This window comes from Manis pentadactyla, chromosome 1, assembly GCF_030020395.1.
Source record: "Manis pentadactyla isolate mManPen7 chromosome 1, mManPen7.hap1, whole genome shotgun sequence".
In the NCBI taxonomy this organism is placed as follows: Eukaryota; Metazoa; Chordata; class Mammalia; order Pholidota; family Manidae; genus Manis; species Manis pentadactyla.
Window position 1 is genome coordinate 192,778,772 of NC_080019.1, and position 20,229 is coordinate 192,799,000.

General features: G+C 46.3%; 1 protein-coding gene across 2 annotated transcripts in view; it reads right to left on the bottom strand.

Moving 5' to 3' along the window:
• The window catches only part of DSCAM (DS cell adhesion molecule), a 713,077-nt gene extending 694,538 nt beyond the window's left edge, over positions 1–18,539 (bottom strand). For both annotated transcript variants that reach the window (XM_057504762.1, XM_057504765.1), the window contains exon 1: positions 18,408–18,539. In XM_057504762.1, the coding sequence (XP_057360745.1) occupies positions 18,408–18,450 (43 nt within the window). In that variant the 5' untranslated portion in view covers positions 18,451–18,539. The remainder of the gene's footprint in view (positions 1–18,407) is intronic.
• Positions 18,540–20,229: the final 1,690 nt, after the last annotated feature.

Sequence of the window (20,229 nt, forward strand, 5' to 3'; positions counted from 1 at the left end):
ATTTGGGGGCACTGAGATGGCAGCACAAACTCCCGCCCTCTTGAAGCACATGGTTTAATGCATATCACAGGTCCCTGATAAACATGTGCTAGAAAATTGCTGAGCCAACTATCCTTGTATTCCCCAAGTTATGCATGATATTTCTATAATGACACAGATATTCAATGAAGATTTTTTGAATTAAGGTGTTTTTATTGCTATGCCACCAGGAACAGATCAGAGTTGAAATTCTAGGGCACAAGAATTGTCACCTTTCAATCAATATGCATGTGTCCAGCTCATCCACAAGAAGAAAGTCCTGGTGTCTAGGGACATGAAGTCACCCCATCAGGAAAAAAATAAAGTAGAATAAAATGAGAGAGCGATGTCATCAGCCCCCGAGAGTTACACCCTATAAACTGCATTCACTGGTTTCATCGTTCCATCAGCCTGTCCTCATGGGGCCCCTGAAGGGGTCAGCAGCTCTCCCAGGAGCCCGAGGCACAGACATGAGCCCCACAGGTCCCTGCTCCCCAGGTGGAGGAGACAAAGGTAAGTATGTTATTCCAGGTCCCCACGACTACTATGAAGAAACATGAAGCATGGCAAGGAGAAACAGAGCTTCAAAGAAGCCACTTTATTTAGATCAAGTGGTCTTGGGAGGGCTTCCTTAAAAGATATTTAGGCAGAAAACCAATGAAGTAGAAAAGCAGAGCATGAAAAGGTCCAGGGTAGTGCATTCAAGGAAGAAAAAGCAGTCAGTGAAAAGTTGCTAAGCATGTGCAAATCCAGCATGTTAAAGACACACCGGGAAGGCCAGTGTGGCTGACACGGAAGCAGCATGGCGTGGCCAGCTAAGCCAGATCGCTCCACCTTGAGGGTGCACTGAGGAATGTTGGGTTTACTTAAGGGAGAATGGGTGCTGCTACAGGCTCAGAGCCAGGGGGACACGGTCTGATTGCTGATTTAAGCAGGTCCTTGGGTGGAAATCCAACTGTAAAGGGAAGAGTGGATGCAGAGAGACCTGTCGGTGGATTTTCTTGAGACCCGCAGGAGAGGGGAGTAGCCGCACCGAAGTAGGGGCGGAAGCAGTGGGTGTGCTCTGGAAGTAGCATCTACAGGACGTGCAGATGATTGTGAGATGGGAGGGAGGAGGGCCGTCAGGGACTATTCCAAAGCTTTTGTCCCAAGCTGCGGATGACAGCAATGCCCTGCTTGCTGACAGAGACCTAGGATGGAAGCTGGGGAGGGGGAAAGTTCAGGAGGTCTTTTTCAGACAGGTCAACGCTTGACAGGCTTGTAAGATTTCTAAGGAGAGATGTTGAGTAGGCAATCGGATTTGAGGGTCTGAGGGGAAGTCAAGGACAGCGACAAAAACGTGGGGCTCGTCAGCATGTAGCTGGCACTGAATGACTCAGCCTAGAGTAAATCATATAGCGTCAGTGGGGACCGGAAGCAGAAGGGACGGGAAGGAGCCCTGGGCTATCACCCTTGACCGGAGGGGAAGTAGCAAAGACGACAGGATGGAGAAACCAGTGAGGCGGAGAGCGAACCTCGTCTGGGAGACCTGGAACCCAAGGGCAGCTGTTTCAAGAAGGAAAGAGCATCTCTGGGTCAAAAGCTGCTGAGAGTTCAAACCAGATGAAGACCAGACATAGGGGGCCATCTATGTGGTCTCAGTGGAGCTGTGAGGGAGACACTGACTGGAGAATAGTTAAGAGAGAGTGAGGGACGAGGATGTACAGTGAGTTCAGACAGCCCTGCTCAGAATGTGCACAGAATTATTCAAACAAACCCACCGCACCCTACTATGGGAACCCACCCCAACCTCTTGTTCCTACACAGCCTGCCTTCCACACACCTGTTGTTTCCTCTGTTCCCAAGCGCACCCCCAGTGGCCCTGCGTGGCATGGATGTCCCCTCCCCTGAGCTGCAAGTGGCGTGGCTAACAAACTATGTAGGTCTCAGCTGTCCGGTGGCGGGTGTGCACTCAGCCCCATGACCAAACCCCTTCCTCACCAATGGGAGGGACACATGACACACACTTACAGAAGGGTGCACTTAGTGTGTTGGGGGACAGGATATAGCCCAAGTTCATGTGATCCTTAAGGGTTCTTGCTAAAAGAAAATAAATGAGGTCACTTACTGGGTGTCTGGACAGGGAAGGGGAGTCTGGAGTCTGGGGAGGAGGGAGGTGCGCTCTGCAGTCAAACCACTCTGACGGCAGCTTCGAGGCCGGCTTGGGTTTAGTCAGGTGTAGGCTGAAGGCTGAAGTCTCTGAGACAGGGGACTTGAGGGTGCATGAGACCCTGGCGACGTGGGCCAAAGGCAAAGCATGCTGGAAATGGGCATGCCGCACTGCCAGCTGTTGGGCAATGTGCAGGCAAGGCCTGGAGGTCGCCACCCAGCACTGCCTACCAAAATCTGGAGGGTTTAAATTTTGACCCAAACATCACAGAAATAGATATGAGAAGCTATGGGATACGTGCTACAGGTTGGAAAGTGGAGGTCAGTGGTACTCAGTACAGGAAAGCCAGCATGTGCTTGTCAATATTTTGGTGACCAAATATCCTTGGCTCAGGAATAAGCTGAGATTCTAGAAATGTGATTAAAACAAACAAAAAAAAGAAACTCTGAAACCCCAAACTGCCTGCATTGCCACATTTTTCCAGCATCTTCCTTCAAGAAAACTTAAGAAAGCAATGATTGCTGTGAGGCCCACCCCAACTCTCTGGTGCAACTCTTATCTCCAGTTCTCCAGATAAGTACTGCCACTTAAAACAGTGCATATGCTCGAGCCAGCCCAGATCCCAGGAGTTCGATAACGGATGAGTATACCCGGTGGTCAAGTGCAGAGTTGTGGAATTAGACTGCCCAGGCTCAAATCCTGCCTTCACCACTAGCTGGATATATGACTTTAAGGAAGTCACTGCCCCTCTGTATGCCTTGATTTCCCCCAAGTAGAAAATGGGGATCACATGAGTATCTCAGACTTGTCTGAAGATGAATGAGATGATGCAACAAAGCACTTATTAGCACAGTGCCCGGCACAGAGTGGAGGTCAATAAGCATTAGCAATTATTAGAAATAGGCCATTCAGCACTCCATAAAACAGTAACTCTGTAGACGTAATCATACCCATGAACTTTCGGCTGCTTAGCCAGGAGAAAGGATGCCAAACATGTTTTCTTCTCTCTACAGTCCTGCCCTCCATGCAACCACTACCCAAGGTTTGTGAGATGGCCTGCTGGGTAGGAATGAAGTTAAACTTCGGGGTAGGGCCCCAGCTGGGGTACCCAGGCCATGGCTCTCTCAGGACCTCATACTAGCAAGCTGCAGGCAGGTGTGTGTAATGCCAAGAGACCATCCAGACAATACAGGAGCCCCACTACTTTGCAGCCACTGGCTAGGCTCTGAGCACAGACAGAGCTGGGCTATTCTCATCACATCCAACAATGGAGTTTCCCATCTCCATACAAGGCAAGTATATCGTATACAAGTAATTCATTTAAGCATTACCCAAAGGTCAGAGGACAATAGGAATGTCCTGTGTGTACACACACACACAGGCATGCACACACTTATATTATTCTTACTTATTAACAAGAGCTTTCATTCAAGCTCGGTAAGTGAGAATGTCTAGATAGTATTTTCTAAACTCTTCAAGAAGTATATCCTGTGGTAAAATAATTTAGCTGCAGTGGTAAGGTGCAGACTTACGTGCACAAAACTGATTTGTGTTTTTTTTGTAAGAGCCCCAAGTAATATGAAACTCACATCCACTTTCAGCCTCCAATTACCAGCTTTAAAAAATATTTATATTCTAATATTTTGGCACTGAGAAAATGAACGGTCAGATCAGGATGAGAGAAATACAAAGACAGATGCACAATTTAAACCTGGGGATCGGGAAGACCCCATCATGCAACACAAACGTAACACAAATGACATCCGTCATCAGATGTCACTCTGAAACACACTCACAAGAGAATACGCCATCAGAAATAGTTCTACCAGTAGAAATGGATAAAAGTTAATTAGCCTGTCTCCCACTTACTTAACTCTAGTGAATAAATGGGGATTGACAAGGAAAAGTAAATGAATTTTCCCCCTTTATATACTGGTTCTTAAAAGCTGATATTTCACATTCTCAAAGCCACTCTTCATTGCTCAACTTTAAAGCAAATTTAATGTCATCATTTTCAAAGTTTAAAAAGGGCAAATGAACAAATGTGGCTTTGCTTGGAAGATTTGAGGCTGCTCATGACATGGAGAAAACGAAGTCCCCGACCACAGGTCCCATCTGACCACAGGCTGATGTCCGCATCTCCAAAGCCTGCTCTCATATTCTGTAGAGTTGAGATTAAAAATACGTACTCGTCCGACCATTTGAGGACATACAGTCATGTGCATTGGTAAGCAGACCTGAGCTTAGCCCATGCCCTTCACTTAACAGCACATTTGTTCGCACCTATTTACAATGGTGACAGTAATAATACATACCTCCCAGCTGTGAGCACTACAGGGAAGACCTTGAACTTAACATGATACCTTGCATCTAGCAACACATAATGCCAGCTGTTATTACTGCCATCATAGTCACTATTATTACTGATGAGCATATACTACAGAAACCATGTGCCTGCATACTTCAGATGCTCAATAAATGTGAGTTTCCTTTCACTCACATTCTGTTTTTATGGGAAGACTTATAAGGATTTCTTTCTTCAAAAAAAAAAACCAAGAAATTTTAATCTCTACAAATGACATTGCACAATTTGAGAGTGGGGAAGATGTGAAAATCTGAACAGATATTTAATCCCTATGTTGTCATTAATTCTGTGACCCAGTGGTTCTCAGGTTGAGCTATGCAGGACCAATGACATAGAGAGATGACCCTTCAACAATATGGGTTAATGTTGTGCAGGGATCCACTTACATGCAGATTTTCTTTCAATAAATACATTGAAAAATTTTTTTGGAGATTTGCAATGATTTGAAAAAGCATTTTCTTTTCTCTACCTTACTCTATTGTAAAAATATATACATTCATGTATATACATATAACAAAATATGTGTTAATCAGCTACTTATATTGCCAATAAGGCTTCTAGTCAACAGTAGGCTATAAGGAGTTAAACTTTTGGGGAGTCAAAAGTTAACTGTGGATTTCTGACTGTGTGGGGAGGCGTCTCTGTTCCAGGGTCACCTGTAGTACCATCCTGTGGCCTGTTCTCCAGTTAACGATGCCATAAGTTCCAGAGAAATCAAAACACATGCACATTTTAATTTTAAAAAATTCCTATACTAAATATTCACATTTCTGGTAATCAGATTATTCCATTGTGCTAATGTAACAGGAAAAAAAAATGAGGGATGTAAAGACAAATCCAATCACTGTTGAGCAACCTGAACTACAAAATCAGCCATGGTAACCCCTCATCCCATAGTAGAAAACCATTAATAACAGCACTACCAGCAATGCTTTCACTCGCATTCTTTTCTCCACATTCTCAATTTGCTTATATCTGAAAGCATTCATAAGCATTTAGCTCAGCAAAGCTCAAAGTCATCCAGACAGAAGTGCCCAGCCTGGAAAGGCAAACTCACAAACTGGAAAGAGGGCTGAACCCCAACACCTTCAGCCATGCTGTCAATGAAGAAAACACACAAAAACAAAATGGTGGAATGCTTTTTAAGGACATACACACTTGAAATAAGCACAGAGAACACGCTTTCACGACCACCCCCAGACACAAGAAGCTTGTGCTTACATGGCCTTCAGAAGGGAGGGATTCATATCCTGGGAAGCTGCCTCCAGAGCAAAAAGCATGCAGCCCTTGGGGCCAGGCAGCTCCCTCTGCATGGGGAAAGCCAGTCCAGCATTTCTCTGCATCATTTCCAATAACTGATACTTGCTAACCAGGTTTCCATATTTCCCAGAGGCCTCTGCAGTCCAGCCCGTGCCTGGGAGAACAGGTTACAAAAATATCATCCCTCCTTTTAAGAGGATGTGCAGTGCTTTGAAAACAGGAACCCACATCCTCAGGAAGAGCAGGCTTCCATCAGCCTGCAGAACAGGATGCTCCAGGCACAAGGTAACCAGGCAAAAGAAAATGCATTCCCAGCACTTAGCACACAGGATTAATCAAATTATGATTTAACTATCTGATCAAACACTAATTAGCATAATCACCTAAGGGAAAAATGGCTGGAGGAACCCAGGAACAACTCAGCACTCATGTTCTTAGTGACAGTACAGAAAAGGGGTGCAGATTTGGGGATTTTTCTTTCTATTCATGAAAAAATGAAAAAGAAAACAAAGCTTCATCAATGACAAGCATTACCAGCTATGACTTTTTGTAGCCAAAGGAATCACAATTCAGATTCAGAACATCTTCCTTCTTGCTTTCTCTCCAGGACCAGTCTGTCATCATCCCTGCAGAAGGGCAAAACTGACACTATGTTGTAACAACAAAGCTCCAGACTGTTTAACTTGGGGTTTCTCACCCTCAGCACCATTAACATTTGGGACCAGATATTCTTTGTCATGGGGGGCTGCTTGGCACACTGCCAGGAGCACCCCTCCTCCACGTTTGTGAGAACTGTGACAACTAAAAATGTTCCCAGATAGTGCCCAATATCCCCTGGGGGGTAACATTGCCCCTGGTTAGATCCACTGGCTTAACTGAAAAATGCAATTTGTCAGAAGCATATCTCTTTTTTAAATGATCAAATCACAAAAGGGGGTAGTAGGGAGCCTTATTTGCACCTGCCAAAAATAATGCATCTAAAATAAGTTGCATGGAGTTGCATGGAGTTTACTGTATAAACTCAAGCTTCTGTTTAGAGCTTTATAAAAACCTGTAACACCTATGCTTGCACACTTCAGAAAAAAATAATTAAACACCAGCTTCCCCCATTCAAAGACTTCTAGAGAGTCACACCAGACTGCCAGGAGCAACCGAGAGGGGGCACTCACAGGCCAAAAGGATTCTGCCCCTTGCTTCCAGGCTTCAGGTGAGGGGGTCACAGCAGGTACCCCCATCTGCCCACATGGAGCAAACCCCTGTGAGGAGGATATCTAGAGCCTGCAAAGGCCTCCAGGGGAAGCACATGAACAGTTCTGCTATTTGCTCCCAGGCTCCAAGGCAGGAGGAAGAACAGAGAGGGTAAGGCCAAGAAACTAAATAAATAAGGCCCGTGCATTCCTTGCACATTGATCTCCAACACAGCAGATTCACTGCCTCATCCCAAACTTCCTGGCCACTAGTCAGACTGTACCTAATAATGCTCATTCTTATAGGGAGATGCCAGAGCCTATGGAAAAACCCCCAACACTTACTAAAGCATGTACTAAATATTTCCTATGGGTGAAAGTGATTTGTTCTAATAATAAGCCTGAGTCACACAATCTCTCATTTTTATTTTTTCTAAGGAAGGTTTAACCATTTACAATTATTCACAGGTCTCTCAGAGGTTATTAAATTTGATGATGGAAACACATTGCCCTTTCCATGCGGGAGAGATGAAGAAAGGTTGACCTACTCTGCTGCAAAATTTAAAAGAGAACAGTCAGTACAACGCTGTGCAGGTTATGAAAACTCCAAATCAGAGAGGAATTGTGAGCTATTTTAAACTGATACTGTCTTCTACAAACTCCCTCGGCAGAGCTTGTGACTTCTTAACACAATGCCGCACCCCCCCTTTAAAGGAACACAGGTATGGGAGCCTACTGGTGCAAAGAACCTACCCTGATGTATGTAGCTATGAGTAAGCAGAAAGTACATGTCGTCAGCCTACAAAGCCTTTCATACCGTCTTCTTCTAAAGCTAAAACTCAAAACAGCCACTCTGAAAAATGTCTGTAGTAGATCACAGCAAAATCGCCAAAGCATTTTAATATCAAACTTGCTTGAGATGCCTATGAGGGAAAGCTATTTTTAATATTGTCTAAAATAAGATCTCAGGACACAAAAAAGATATTTTTTAAGGTTCTGAATTTAGGCCTCTTTCCAACCACACATTCAAGTCTATTTTAGTTCAAAAATCAAGGACATGGTCTTTTGAAAGGATTATTTTGCCGCTAATAACTGTCCTCAATTTTAGCATCTATGTGACAAGGTCTAAAGTGCATGTATGTCCTTATACTCTTTTTGTGACAACTTAGAGTAACGACACACACTTTGTATAATAAATACAGTCAACTTGGGGTGATTTACCTAAAAGAAGGAAGCAGAGGCCAAGGAAATCCCAAAGAGCAAATGATTCCCAAGTCACTTCTATGTGGCTTTGGAAGGAGCCCGTGCACGGCTCTTTGGATGAAGGCACGTGCCATGTTCCTGGGTTGGCATCAAAGTAAAACCTCCAGATGCAAAAAGATCTACTCTTCTTCCGGTCTTCTGCCCTTCCTCATCTCTGCATCTTATTCAACTTAGTAACCCAAACGATTTCCCACTATCGACCTCTTCCCTGGAGCAGCGCTATTGCATTTAGGTTTAAAAGGGCCTCTCTGCTATGTCTCCAGCTGCTGGTAAAGAAGGGGTCAGTGTGGGGATATCATGTATATATGTGTATCAGAATAATATCCTTATGTACACACATATATTTAGATGCTAATTGACATAGATATTAGATATTATATAGATGATCCTCAAGCCACCAGCATCCAATTAGAAGCATCCCTGCTGGGATCACATCTCCCTCTGCTCAGGGTCTTCCTTGTTACCAACCCCAGTGCCAGCTTTCCCCAAACCTGTCCAGATCCTCATGGCAGTCAGTGATTACCTAGCCCCACACATAAATCACCACCCAGTACAGAGTGCCCCAAACGATGCGTTGGCATCCACTTAAAACTTTATTGGGTTGGCTTTCCAATGAGTCTGATCTTCTACCTCAAAGTGGGGCCAGGCAGCCCCTTTTCAAGTGTGTGTTTTCCCAGAGGTGAATCATGGAACACCTAGATCAGAATAACAATGCAGATTCCCAGGCCAAGGGCTGCAGAACCGGACTCTGGTGCTCAGAGCTGAGAAACTATACAAACTGTACAAGCTGTCAGGTGAGTCGTGGGCACATCAAGCTGAAGGGCCCCAGTGGGGCTGGAGAGGAAGATGACAAAGGTACCTGTAGGAATTAGGAGAGGCTTTACAATCCACGGCCCATTCCTGAAAGGTTCTGCATCAGAATCCCCAGGGGGAGGCTCATGAGCGGGGAGCTCTCCAGGAAATTTCCGCAACTGCTTTCTTGCTGGCCCAGCCCACCTGCACATTGACAACCCGTGGCCCAGATCCATCCGTACCTGGGAGGCCCAGACAGAGACACATTACCTAGAACAGGGTTCAGGGTGTCAACGGCTGTGGCCCAGGGCAGCCTGTATCCTTCCGGCTCCATCTCTCGTGTTCCTGTCATCCTGATGTGGGGCTTGCTGCAGCCCCCTCCTCCACACTCGGTCCCATGACCTTTCCTGCCGTTGCCTCGGAGCCTCTGATACCACAACACCTGACAGCATATTCTCACACTCCTGTCCCCTGTGATGGGGCAATGGGGGCAGCAGGGAGTTCCAGGGGTCTCTTATGATTAGAACAACATATGGGGGGGCAGTAAGGGTTGGCTGCGATGTGAGAACTCACAAGCATGGATGAGCTGCCCTCCAATCAAAGCAATTACCCAAAACAAATACCAAGATCACATCTAGATCAAAATTTTTCTACCCAGGTTTCTATATAAATATGCATCCAGCCTATTGTAAAAGACTGGCCACCAAAGATTTAACATCTCTTGATATGGTGAGTCATATGCTCACACACATCTGGTAATTAACCACAACCACTTGCTTTCTGCTATCATGTCAACGTACCAGAGACGGCTAACTCCTGTTTTACCAACCTGAATACTTTATGAAAGAAGAATTCTGTTCCCTAGAGAGCTTTTCGCACTTTTTACGCACTTGCTTTTTCCTGGCCAATGGACTAGACAGATGACTACCATCTGCAGGAACCACTCCAGTAGGTGACAAATAACTCCGCACCCTCATCACAGTGTCAAGCTGCCCGTTTCCCTAGTAAAGCCAGTTGCTGTTGTAGTTGAGGGGGAAGGGGAGGTCTCAGCTCCTCCCTGAAGCCTCACATGTAATGTTACAAAGCCTTGTTATTTCTACCCTGGCAGATACAAATGAGTTATTAAAAATGCTCTATAGCTGATATTAAGAAATAAACACTGTAATTAAGCAGACTGGGATTTGGGGTTTTCAGTGTCCTAGGGGAACCCAGGATCAAATCACGTCACATGGAGAGAAGAAATGAATCTCAAGTTTCTCTAATGAGAAAGAATGTTTTCAAAAGTTTCCACAGCATAGCTCAAATCCTTTAGGTAGAAGGAGAGAGAATACACTTTAAAAACACAAGGAATCGCAGTGCTTCTAATTATCTTCGCACTTTGCCTTTGTCTTAGGATATAATTGTAGAAAATCTGCCATCACCCTGAAGTTCACGCTGTGGGTGAGAACACAGGACCCGGGGGAAAACCAAGGCTTTACTCACTATCAGGAAACCAAATCAGTGATGGGGGTCTCCACTGCCCCCAGCCACGTCAAATGGCGTGGCTCCTTGGCGTGTGACACAGGCTACCTAAGTCAGCATCCTGTGCGCCTGAGGCAGCCCATCCGCGCCGGTTCTCACCCCAGCTTACAGTGATCATCCTCGCGGCCCCAGGAGGGGGCAGAAGGCCCCTGGGGTCCCTCAGGTCAGCAGGTTCTCCCCTAGGAATGTCATGCCCCCTGCTGTTTTGCAGAAGCATTCCATAATTTGAGAGTTTGGGTGTTTAGAGATAGTTATAAACTGACTTTCAGTGTATTTTTGCACAATGTGCAAGAAGCACTGCTTCTCTTCAATATAAAACTAAGCTACAGACAGTTTTCTGATTCCTCATTTAATATTAAAAGAGCCAAGACTCACATGAATCTAAATCCATAATTAAATGGCACAAACCTCTTTCCTCCACCTTATCAAACACGCCCATTCTGTGGTCTGGCCAGACTGGCTAGAAAATGACCCATTTTACAGATGGTTTTTCATTAAGGTAAAAGGCAAGTGGTTTTCAGAGCCTCAAGTTCAGGGGTAGGTCAGGAACTGGCTTTTGTCCAAATTCCCAACCTGTAAACCAGCAGTATTTCCATACAAATTCAGGGATTGCACTCTTAATGGAAAATAAAGTCCACTTGGGACTAGTAAAACCAAAATGTTACAACAAACAGATGCAGTCTTAGAAAGAAAAACTACTTCATTTTTTAAGAGCAAATGTGTTTTTTCTTTGTCCAGTAACATTTATGTCAATCCAGCAGCCTGTGGCAACTAACTGCCTGCCCCATCTGCACAGGGCAATTAGAAGAGCATATAACACAATGGAAATCTCCAGAATTCATTTCTGGTTAACATGAGGAAACTGTGATAGTCCCAAATTCCTAAATCTGCACCCTTTTCTCAGCAATTGCTCTACTATATGTATGTGTAGTACATATAGTACTACATGTATGTGGATTCTGCTCTCCTACTTTCTGCTGTTGAATATCTTCAGGAAAGGCAACACTTATTGCCAAATAAATATTTGTAGTATGGCTGCACATTTCACAACCTCCTTCACTTTGCATCCCCTCTTCAGAGCTACCCAAACCCAGTTTCCAAATTATATATATAAAAGCTCCTCACCCCCATCTCTCAAGTCTGACATGGAACTTCAACCCTGAGAGTGTTTCTAGAATATTCTGCAGAGTACCCAGTGATTCCGCAATATTTCAGCAAGTGTTGGTATGCCTTTTTCTCTCCTCCCCAAATTCTGTAGGGTGCTGGGAAGCTGGGGGAAGCCGGCGTTTCATATGGAAGTGATCTCTCACATTTTCAATCCTTTCTTCTGTGCTCTCAGCTGCTGCATTTAAAAACAGCTTTCTATAAATAGGACTGCTTGCTCACTCTTAAATCTTACTGTCTTCTGCATAAAAATAACTTAAATAGGGATGCAGGTGGGATTCATTAATCCCTGTCCTTCTGTCTCTCTATGCAGTGGCCTTGGACCTTCCTCTTATTTCAACATATATCTTGTCAACAACATTCATCCTCCCTGTTAAGCCAGGATGTATGCACGTGTCCAGGGGTTTAAACACCAAAAATTAATCCAATTGAACGATTTTTTAATATCATAAGTATTGACAACATAGAATGGATACAGATCTCCAAAAGTCAGATGATAAATATTGTGAGCTGAAGACACCTAATCTGACTCTTGTATTAGAATAAAAATCAAAATTTCAACAGTGATTACAATGTATTCTTTTCAAGTTACTTTGATGAGGGTTCTGCTGCAAAATAAGAAAAAAAGAATACTGAGAAGCCAATAAATCGGTAAGATACTTAAGGAAATAGTAAAATGTTTTTTTTCTTTTAAAGATGATGAAGGCCTCAGAAACTGAGCTTTGTTTTAATGTCCTGGGTGGCTCTTTGATGAAGAAATGAGTTCCCAGGAATCCCTGGGGAAGCGTAATGTGTCAGTCTGATGCTTCTGACTGGGATCTCAGAATGCAACAGGGCATTAGACATTGTGTAGGATTTTCGAATCAGACCACTTGGCAGATTCCCTTGAAAACAAGGGGTCTGGGCATTTTACGAACTTACTTTCTGTGATGTCGGTCCAACCTGATCCACTTCAGGAACAGCACCTAGAGCAACTGTGTCACCATAATGTAACCGTGATGATGTTTCATCACACACTCCAACCGAGTCCATTTTGGAAAGGAAAAGAAAATGCCACAGCATTTCTGGACAATAAACACTTCAACCGACATCAAGTCAGTGTGTTAGGATGAGATCACAGGAGCCAAGGGACCCTCACAGTTTCTCCCGAGCATTTCTCACCAAGGTTTGTACATTAGGATTAGAGACTGGGGCCCAGAAGGAGCAGCCGCAGCAAGGAAGGATAAGAGAGAGGCAGGCGGCCAGGGAGGGAGGAGGGCTCTTTCATGGATCCCTTCTTCCACGCAGTCCAACATCTGTTGCCGCCACTCTGTGCACGCGTCTGCACGTGTCTAAGGACACTCTCGAGTATCGCACAAGTCTCAGGGAGGCAGCCAGTAGCCAAATAAGTACTCGATAATAGGGTTACACGTTGCTCTAGGCACTGTCAGGGGCCCATCCAAGGTCTTAGGAGAGAGGATAATGCAGGAATCTGATCTGGAGGGCAGGTCTCCGAATGCAGCCCTTCCCAACATCCTGGTCAGAAGCTATCTAACCTCTGAACCAAAAACAGGTTATCTGCACTGACGTGGCGGAGCCCCCTTCCGCTGCCCTGGTGGATGGCATGGCACCTGCAAAAGGCACCCCGTGTGCTGCGCCCTGGGAATTCAGAACTGCACAGCGGGTTGCTGGAATCTTCCATTCCCACTGTCTGATCTTAACCCACGAACTTGGCTCTGAAAATGCAACTTGCAATTTTCTCGTATTTTCAAAACACTGAAGAACATAAATACGGGGCGGGAGCCATAAGATGAGGCTGGCTGAGTCAGCCCTCTGGAATGTGAAGTTACCGCGGGGCCAGGTGAGCAAGTGCTGCCCAATTTGCCGGCCGCAAGGCGGCCGGCCTGCAGCCCAGCAGCAGCGTCACCGGGTCCCCAGCGGCAGGGGAAGCCAGCGGCGCCTCCTGGAATGACATTGGAAGGTCAGCCAATCAGGCGCAGGGCTGCTGGCAGCTGCCACCCCCGCGCGGCACACGCCTGGGCCACCCGGCTGCTCCGAATGGGGTCGCGAGGCCCCCTCGCCCGCCCGCCAGCCCCAGAGACGCCTTCTTTCCCTTTCTGTGCACCTTTCCGATTGGAAAAGATGGCTGGACGCGTGGTCCCCTCTGTAAAACCGGACACCAGGCTGGGCGGCCCCACCCCCCGCGCGGCCCGCCCCCGGCCGAGCCTCCAGCCGCTCGGTCCGCGGGGCCTGCGGGGCGGAGAGCCCCGGGCGGGCGCGCGGACCTCGGGGGCGGTGCCTCCGCCGGCTCTGCCCAGGCTCGCTGCGCCAGCCAAGTGAGGTTTGCCGCCCACTAGTGTCCCGTGACAGGGATGCAACTGACGTGCAGGTAGCACCACCTCTCTCCCTCCGGGCCGCCGATGAGCCTGTCCCCAGCAGCCAGCGCGCCTCCAGGGCGGCCGCCGCCGAAGTGCCCAGACTCGGCGCGCGCCAGCCACACCTGCCCGCCCTGTCGGACCAGGGCCGGGATATGCTCGGGGGCGGCGGCCTGGGGCTCCCCGGGCGCTGCTAACCTGATGCGAGAGCTCGGGTGTTTCCCTATTAATTATTTATGAGCACATTCATAATCCCACCCGTACAGTTCTGCTAATTGGGCGAAATTTGGGTGTCATACGGTATGGAAATGCACCCACTGAGAAACCCATCGTTTCGGTTTTGAAACACAAATTTCCGGGCTCTTGCAGTGTTCCTGGGCCTCTCTACAGAATGACCTTCCCCATCTCCCTCCCTCTGCCTCCCTCTCTACCCCCCTCTCTCCCCTTTACGGGAGTTTCTGGGCACATTGCATCAAGTCTCTTTAGGAAATACGAACTGCACCTCATTCCAGACACATCCATGATAAAACACTTGGACAGTTACATGGAGGTCCAGGAATTAAGGATTCAGACAGGCAATTTTTTTCCGTCAAAATGATTCCCTACCAGTGTGCGCTATTGTCCTGGTTCTGCCCAGTGAGTCACTGATTCCCCGAGGCAGAACCAACTGTGATCACACCACAGTGGCATCCAGGAGGGAGTCCAGCAGGGGAAGAAGGATCGCCTGGCATTTATTAAAGGTCTGCATGGCATTTTTGTTGTCCTACAGAGGACATCTTGCAGGAGCATACAGTTTAAGAGACTTAGAAATTTTCGATGAACCCTGAAATTCTGGGAGAGAATTTGAATCCGCTTAAGAAAATAGGGAGGGAGAGGAGGAAGGAGGCCTGAAATAATTCACCTGATGGCATTTTTTTTTTACTTACATGTATTTCCATGCATTAAAAATCATCTTGAAAGCCCTCAATGTGCATTTATTTGTACTCACAAAGGTCTGCTTCTAAACTGAAATAAATACTAAGCTTGGAATATGTAATCCTTGTCAAGATGAACTGGTGATGCATGCAAGGCACTAAGCACCCCACTTTCTCTTTGATGAGCACCCTTCTCTCTCCCACAACCTCACACTCACTAATCTCCACAAGTTCCCTGAAAAGAGCAAAGCAGCAGAGGTCAAGATTGCAGGGCTCGGGGAAAGATGGAGCCGGGGACACACGTGCACGTAAAGGCAGAGAAGCAAGGATATTAGCAAAACGTATCCTATATAATGAATCTGCTCATTATTCATTATTCTGCTTATATGGAGGCCCACCTTTGCTTTCAACAAAAGTTCCAAGCTAGAAAATACTCTGCAGGGTTAAAACCAAGAGAAATTGTGGTCAAGCACAATGCAGTATGATCCTATCCTAAGGAAACATCCAGGGTCGTGTGTCTGCACATATACAGACCCCGTTTCCTTGCACTGTAACCGAAGGTCTCCCATGAGTATTTCCAGAACATTGCAGAACAAGCCAGCTGCTTTAAACACCATGGCTGCACCTGATCAGGTGAGGTAATTCACTCAAGGGTTTAACCCCTGAAAGGACGGCTCCCTGACTTCTGTTTTTCACCCCAAATACTGTCTGTAAGTCTATCCAGCAACCATGCTTTTATTAAGAAATAAATGTACATCCCATTACATCAGTAGATAAAATACTGTTAAAATGCAGATATTTCATGGGCTTACTTTGCTAGCACCCCAAGATATCAAGCTGCATAATTTTTCACAAATGGATTTTTTTTTAAGTCATGTCAGACATTTTGATGTTTGAGGCCCAGTGGTAATCAGTTTAGGCATTAGAATTCATAATCTCTTATCACACATATTAAGAATTTTTCAAAATTAAGGTAGACCACAATATGACAGTTGTTGAAAAAATATATATTTCTACATTTTTTTTTAAGTCTCTTTCAGATGGGCAGGAACCATTTAATTTCACATCTTTCAAATGTGGTACTCTGAACAGGCAGCACTGCCAATTGGACCCCTATTTTATTTGACATGACTATGCATTTTATGATCCTTAGCACAGTATGCATTGATCATTCATTGAAAGGGTCTTTAAAGCTAGTTTTCCCACAAATGAAGGAGCCCAAAGCTCTATAGTTGGGCCTTCTTTTTTTTTTTTTTTCTTTTAATGCTTGGTCACATAAAGAGAAAGCCATTTTTATATAAGAGAGTTCCATAGCCTTCTGGTAGATGGGGTCAGAACACATAATACAGTAATGTAAAATATTCATTTGCAGGTACAGTCTATATCTTATACTGTGAAATCTATCTGAAGTCATCAACAGTACCAATATTGGTGATTATCAATCAACTTGAAAGATCTTGAAAAAGGTGTACAAAGATAACGCTCACAGGATTCACTATGTATACACATATGTTTTGCATTATATTTCCCACATGGAATATTCTACTTTTCTCAATATACATGATTCCTTTATGATTATTTTAGGATGAAAAACTGATTTAGAAAAGAAGTCACATACATTTATAGCATCTCTGTATCAGAGACTGTACAGATATTCTTCCATACTATTTTTGTCATATGTAACTGTGAAACTGTAAAATAGGTATTGATTGACAAGCAGTAGCACAGCCTCTGTCGTCATCGTGAAATACATACTTCCCAACAGGATGGAAATTTTATTCCATCCTATGATCCAGGCCTTTCCGAGGAGTCCAGACATGTACACCCTGACAGGTGAGACAGGCCGTCAAGGCTTTGTGGCACTGGAACATGTATGTGAGCATTTTTACATTTTCTCTGGGTTCACATTAGCAGAGCAGCATAAAGGGCTGACTTTCCTGATGCATCACCACACATTAGCTAAAGCAGAGCTATCCCCCAAGGTAAGTTTCCCCGAGGCTGCAGAAGAGGTATAGTGCCCTCTGGGGAAGATGGGTGTCATGTCAGAACTTGTTGCAATTCTTTCCTGCTAGGAAATCTCTGAATGAAAGTTTCAAACACTTTGCTTTAGGTTATATTAGAGAGCAAAGTATCATCTTAATGCTGATTTGTGGGATTCCTTCTTTCAGCTCTACCTTTTCTTAATCATCTTTTTTTTCAATTATATAAAGTTTATGCATTTCCTCCGGTCTGTCTGGTGTGTTGATTCTTTAAGTACCTTCTAGAGAGGCAAAGAAAATACACTCCTATGCAGCTAACACTCAGAGCTTCCCTGTGCTTCCTCCAGGAAAATCTTAGAGCCTCCCCTTGGCTTCTGGTATTTTCTCACAAGGGCCAGATTTCCTTCCTCCATCTCCCTCTCCCTCTGTCCCTCTCTCCCTCTCTCTCTCTTTGAATTTCTCTCTTTCCCCTGGATAGGGGGTTCTGCTTAATGGTTTAATTTTAACTGTCAGCAAGTCATACATTTTATGCAGGTTTGTGTTCCACAATTTGAAATGGGAATTTAAGCTGTAGCTACTCCCAGGCAATGCCAAATGATGACAGTTCCCTCCGGTTCCCAAATGAGAGGAAGCCATTCATACATGTAAGTTCATATTTACACGATGACAGGCAAACTGAGGTGCAGTCACACTTATTAACTGGGTCTGATTCAGTCAAGAGCAATAGCTTTGCAAATACCCAGGAATAAAGCATTTCAAAATGTAATGTTGGATGGGCATGAGGAAAAGAATGCTATTTACAATATTCACTGATTTCATTTTCACAATTATACAGGTGCTTTAAAAAATTTATCAACATTTCAGATGATGTAATGCTTATGAGTGCATATTTTTACATAAATGACTGTGAGGGATATGTAGTACTAAGGGGTGTGGGGAGGTCAGATCTTTCTTAAAGGCTTCATTGCTGCTGGAGATGAATTGTAGTAGAATTAGAAGCACATGTTTTAAAAGCTCAGGAGCTGTAAATCTAAAGGTAAACGCTCCTAATTGACCCCTCCACCTGTCTGCACTTGGAATGTCATGTCCCTTTGAGGCTGTAATGTGTCAAAGTGGCGATGTTCCCAACTCACCTCCTCTCTCCAAACCTGATTTATTCTGAATGAGGTAGCTATCTGGTACTGGAGTTAGCTCAGAGCTGTCACTTTGCTAGGTAAGCGCCTTTAAATGATTACAGAGCAATTTTCCCCCCGGCCTCTCTTCATTGCCTCCTCTCCTCCCCCCAGAAAATAAAAATATTTTTTAAAAAATACAAGCATGAAATTCTAAGCACAGATAGGGGAGAAAAGGGAAAGACTTCTCCCACGCATCCGATCCCCCCCACACACACACACTCCAGTCAATACAAGCAATGAAATTCATCACAAACCGTAAGGCTCACCATTCGCGAAGCTCTGGAACAAGGAGAGAGCCAGTATCCACATGCCCCTGCTGCTCCCCGGCCTCCCGCGAGCGACGCGCCGGCCTCGCCCCCCGCGCTCCGCCCGGCTCGGCTCGCCCGCCACCTGCCCGGGGGCCGCCGCCCGCCCGCCGCCGCCGCTGCTGCCGAGCCGCCCCGGCACGCGGCGCGGCCGGGCTCCGGGGCGAGGGCTGCGCTGGCCGCGCGCCGCGCTCCTGCACACCTGCTCCCGCGCGCCGCGCCCAACGCCGCAGCCAGAGCGGGCCGACGGGGCTGCAGCCCAGGGGCGCCGTCGGTCAGCGGGCCGCCCGCCGGTCGGCAGGTGCACAGGGCGGCAGACGCGGGCGTGAGCTCATCCCGGGCAGCCGGCGCCCGAATGCGCAGCGAGCGGCCTCCCGTGCGCCAGCCTCAGCCTCCACATCCAGGCAGCAGGCGGGCGGCCAGGCTCATCGTGCCTCTCCTGCGGCCGGATCACACTGATCCCTCGCTCACCTCCCTGCCTGGGAGGCGGGCGGCGGGCGGGCGGGCGCGGAGCGAGCGAGCGGAGCGGAGGCGAGCGGGCCCCCTCCCCTGCCTCTGGCCGCTGGGGCGCTCTGCAGTCTTAAAGCAGCAGCGGAGAAGTGGAGCCGAACTGGAGGCAGGACCGGCGAGAGCGCGGCCACCGCACAGTCACGCACAGTCATCGGGACGCATTCTTAGAGGCTTAAATAATCATTTCAACAGTCGATTATTTTTAGTGATTTTTCTTGCCGGTTGCTAATAAGATATGGCCAGGGTGACTATTCCGGAAGGTTGACAGCTAAGCAGAGGTGACCATGAGATGTTAGCAGTTTTAATAAGACGTGCAGCTGGATTCAGATTTCATATTTACTCTCATAAAAGTCCAGTTCATTTGCCTGTAGGGAAATGCCGCCTCCAAATTCTTGCTGCTACTATAAAGATTTCTATGGTTTCACGGGCTAATTTTTAATTAACTCAAATACATTGCAGAATACAAACATAGGATATCCTAATTTTGCTTTCTGAATGGTGAAAAAAAACCAACCCTGATTAAAATTGCTGATATTTTGAGTAATTCTGAATATATAACCCTTTTCACATTACTGTTGAAAAGCCAGTATAACATTTCCTGAGCGTTCTGTATGGTTGGTGAAGTCATAATAATATTCAAAGAAGAGCTTTAAAAAGGGCATGAATCCAATTTCACGTCTTTGCAAAATAGTGACCCACAGAGCTGGAATGCACCCCAATTTAGGATCCAAGATGGAATGCCCAGAGGCAGGGCAAGTAAGACTGAGGAGAAGCACTTGGTGGGGGTGGGTCTCATGGGAAGTGAGTGCCTCCCTGGGCACAGCACATCTTCTACCCAGCTCCAGGTGCCTCTCCAAATGCAAAAGGGGGAGGAAGCACACCTCCAAAAAATAACAGGAAAAGCAAATGGTGAGGCAGAAACAAAATGGTGCTTTACCAGAGTCAGGCACAAGATGGCCAGGCCCTGCATACAAGGAAGGGCCAGCTGAGCCAGGGATGCGCGCTCTCCATTGCTCTGCAGCTGCGGGTGGTCACGTGCGGTCACGTGCGCCGGCCCCGTCTGCCCTGCCGCGCAGCCCAGTGTCCTCTGGTTTGCATGCCGAGTGCCCACTCACTGGTCTTTCCTAAATGCAGCCCAGGAAGGCAGGTGATGGCTGTGATTTCTGTTCCCGTATCCAGCTCCTCCACCCACTCATTCGGTTCAAAATTCTTAACTGCACACCAGCCCCGGGCAAAGCACCACTCAACCTTAATATTAGGCGTCCAAGCGCTG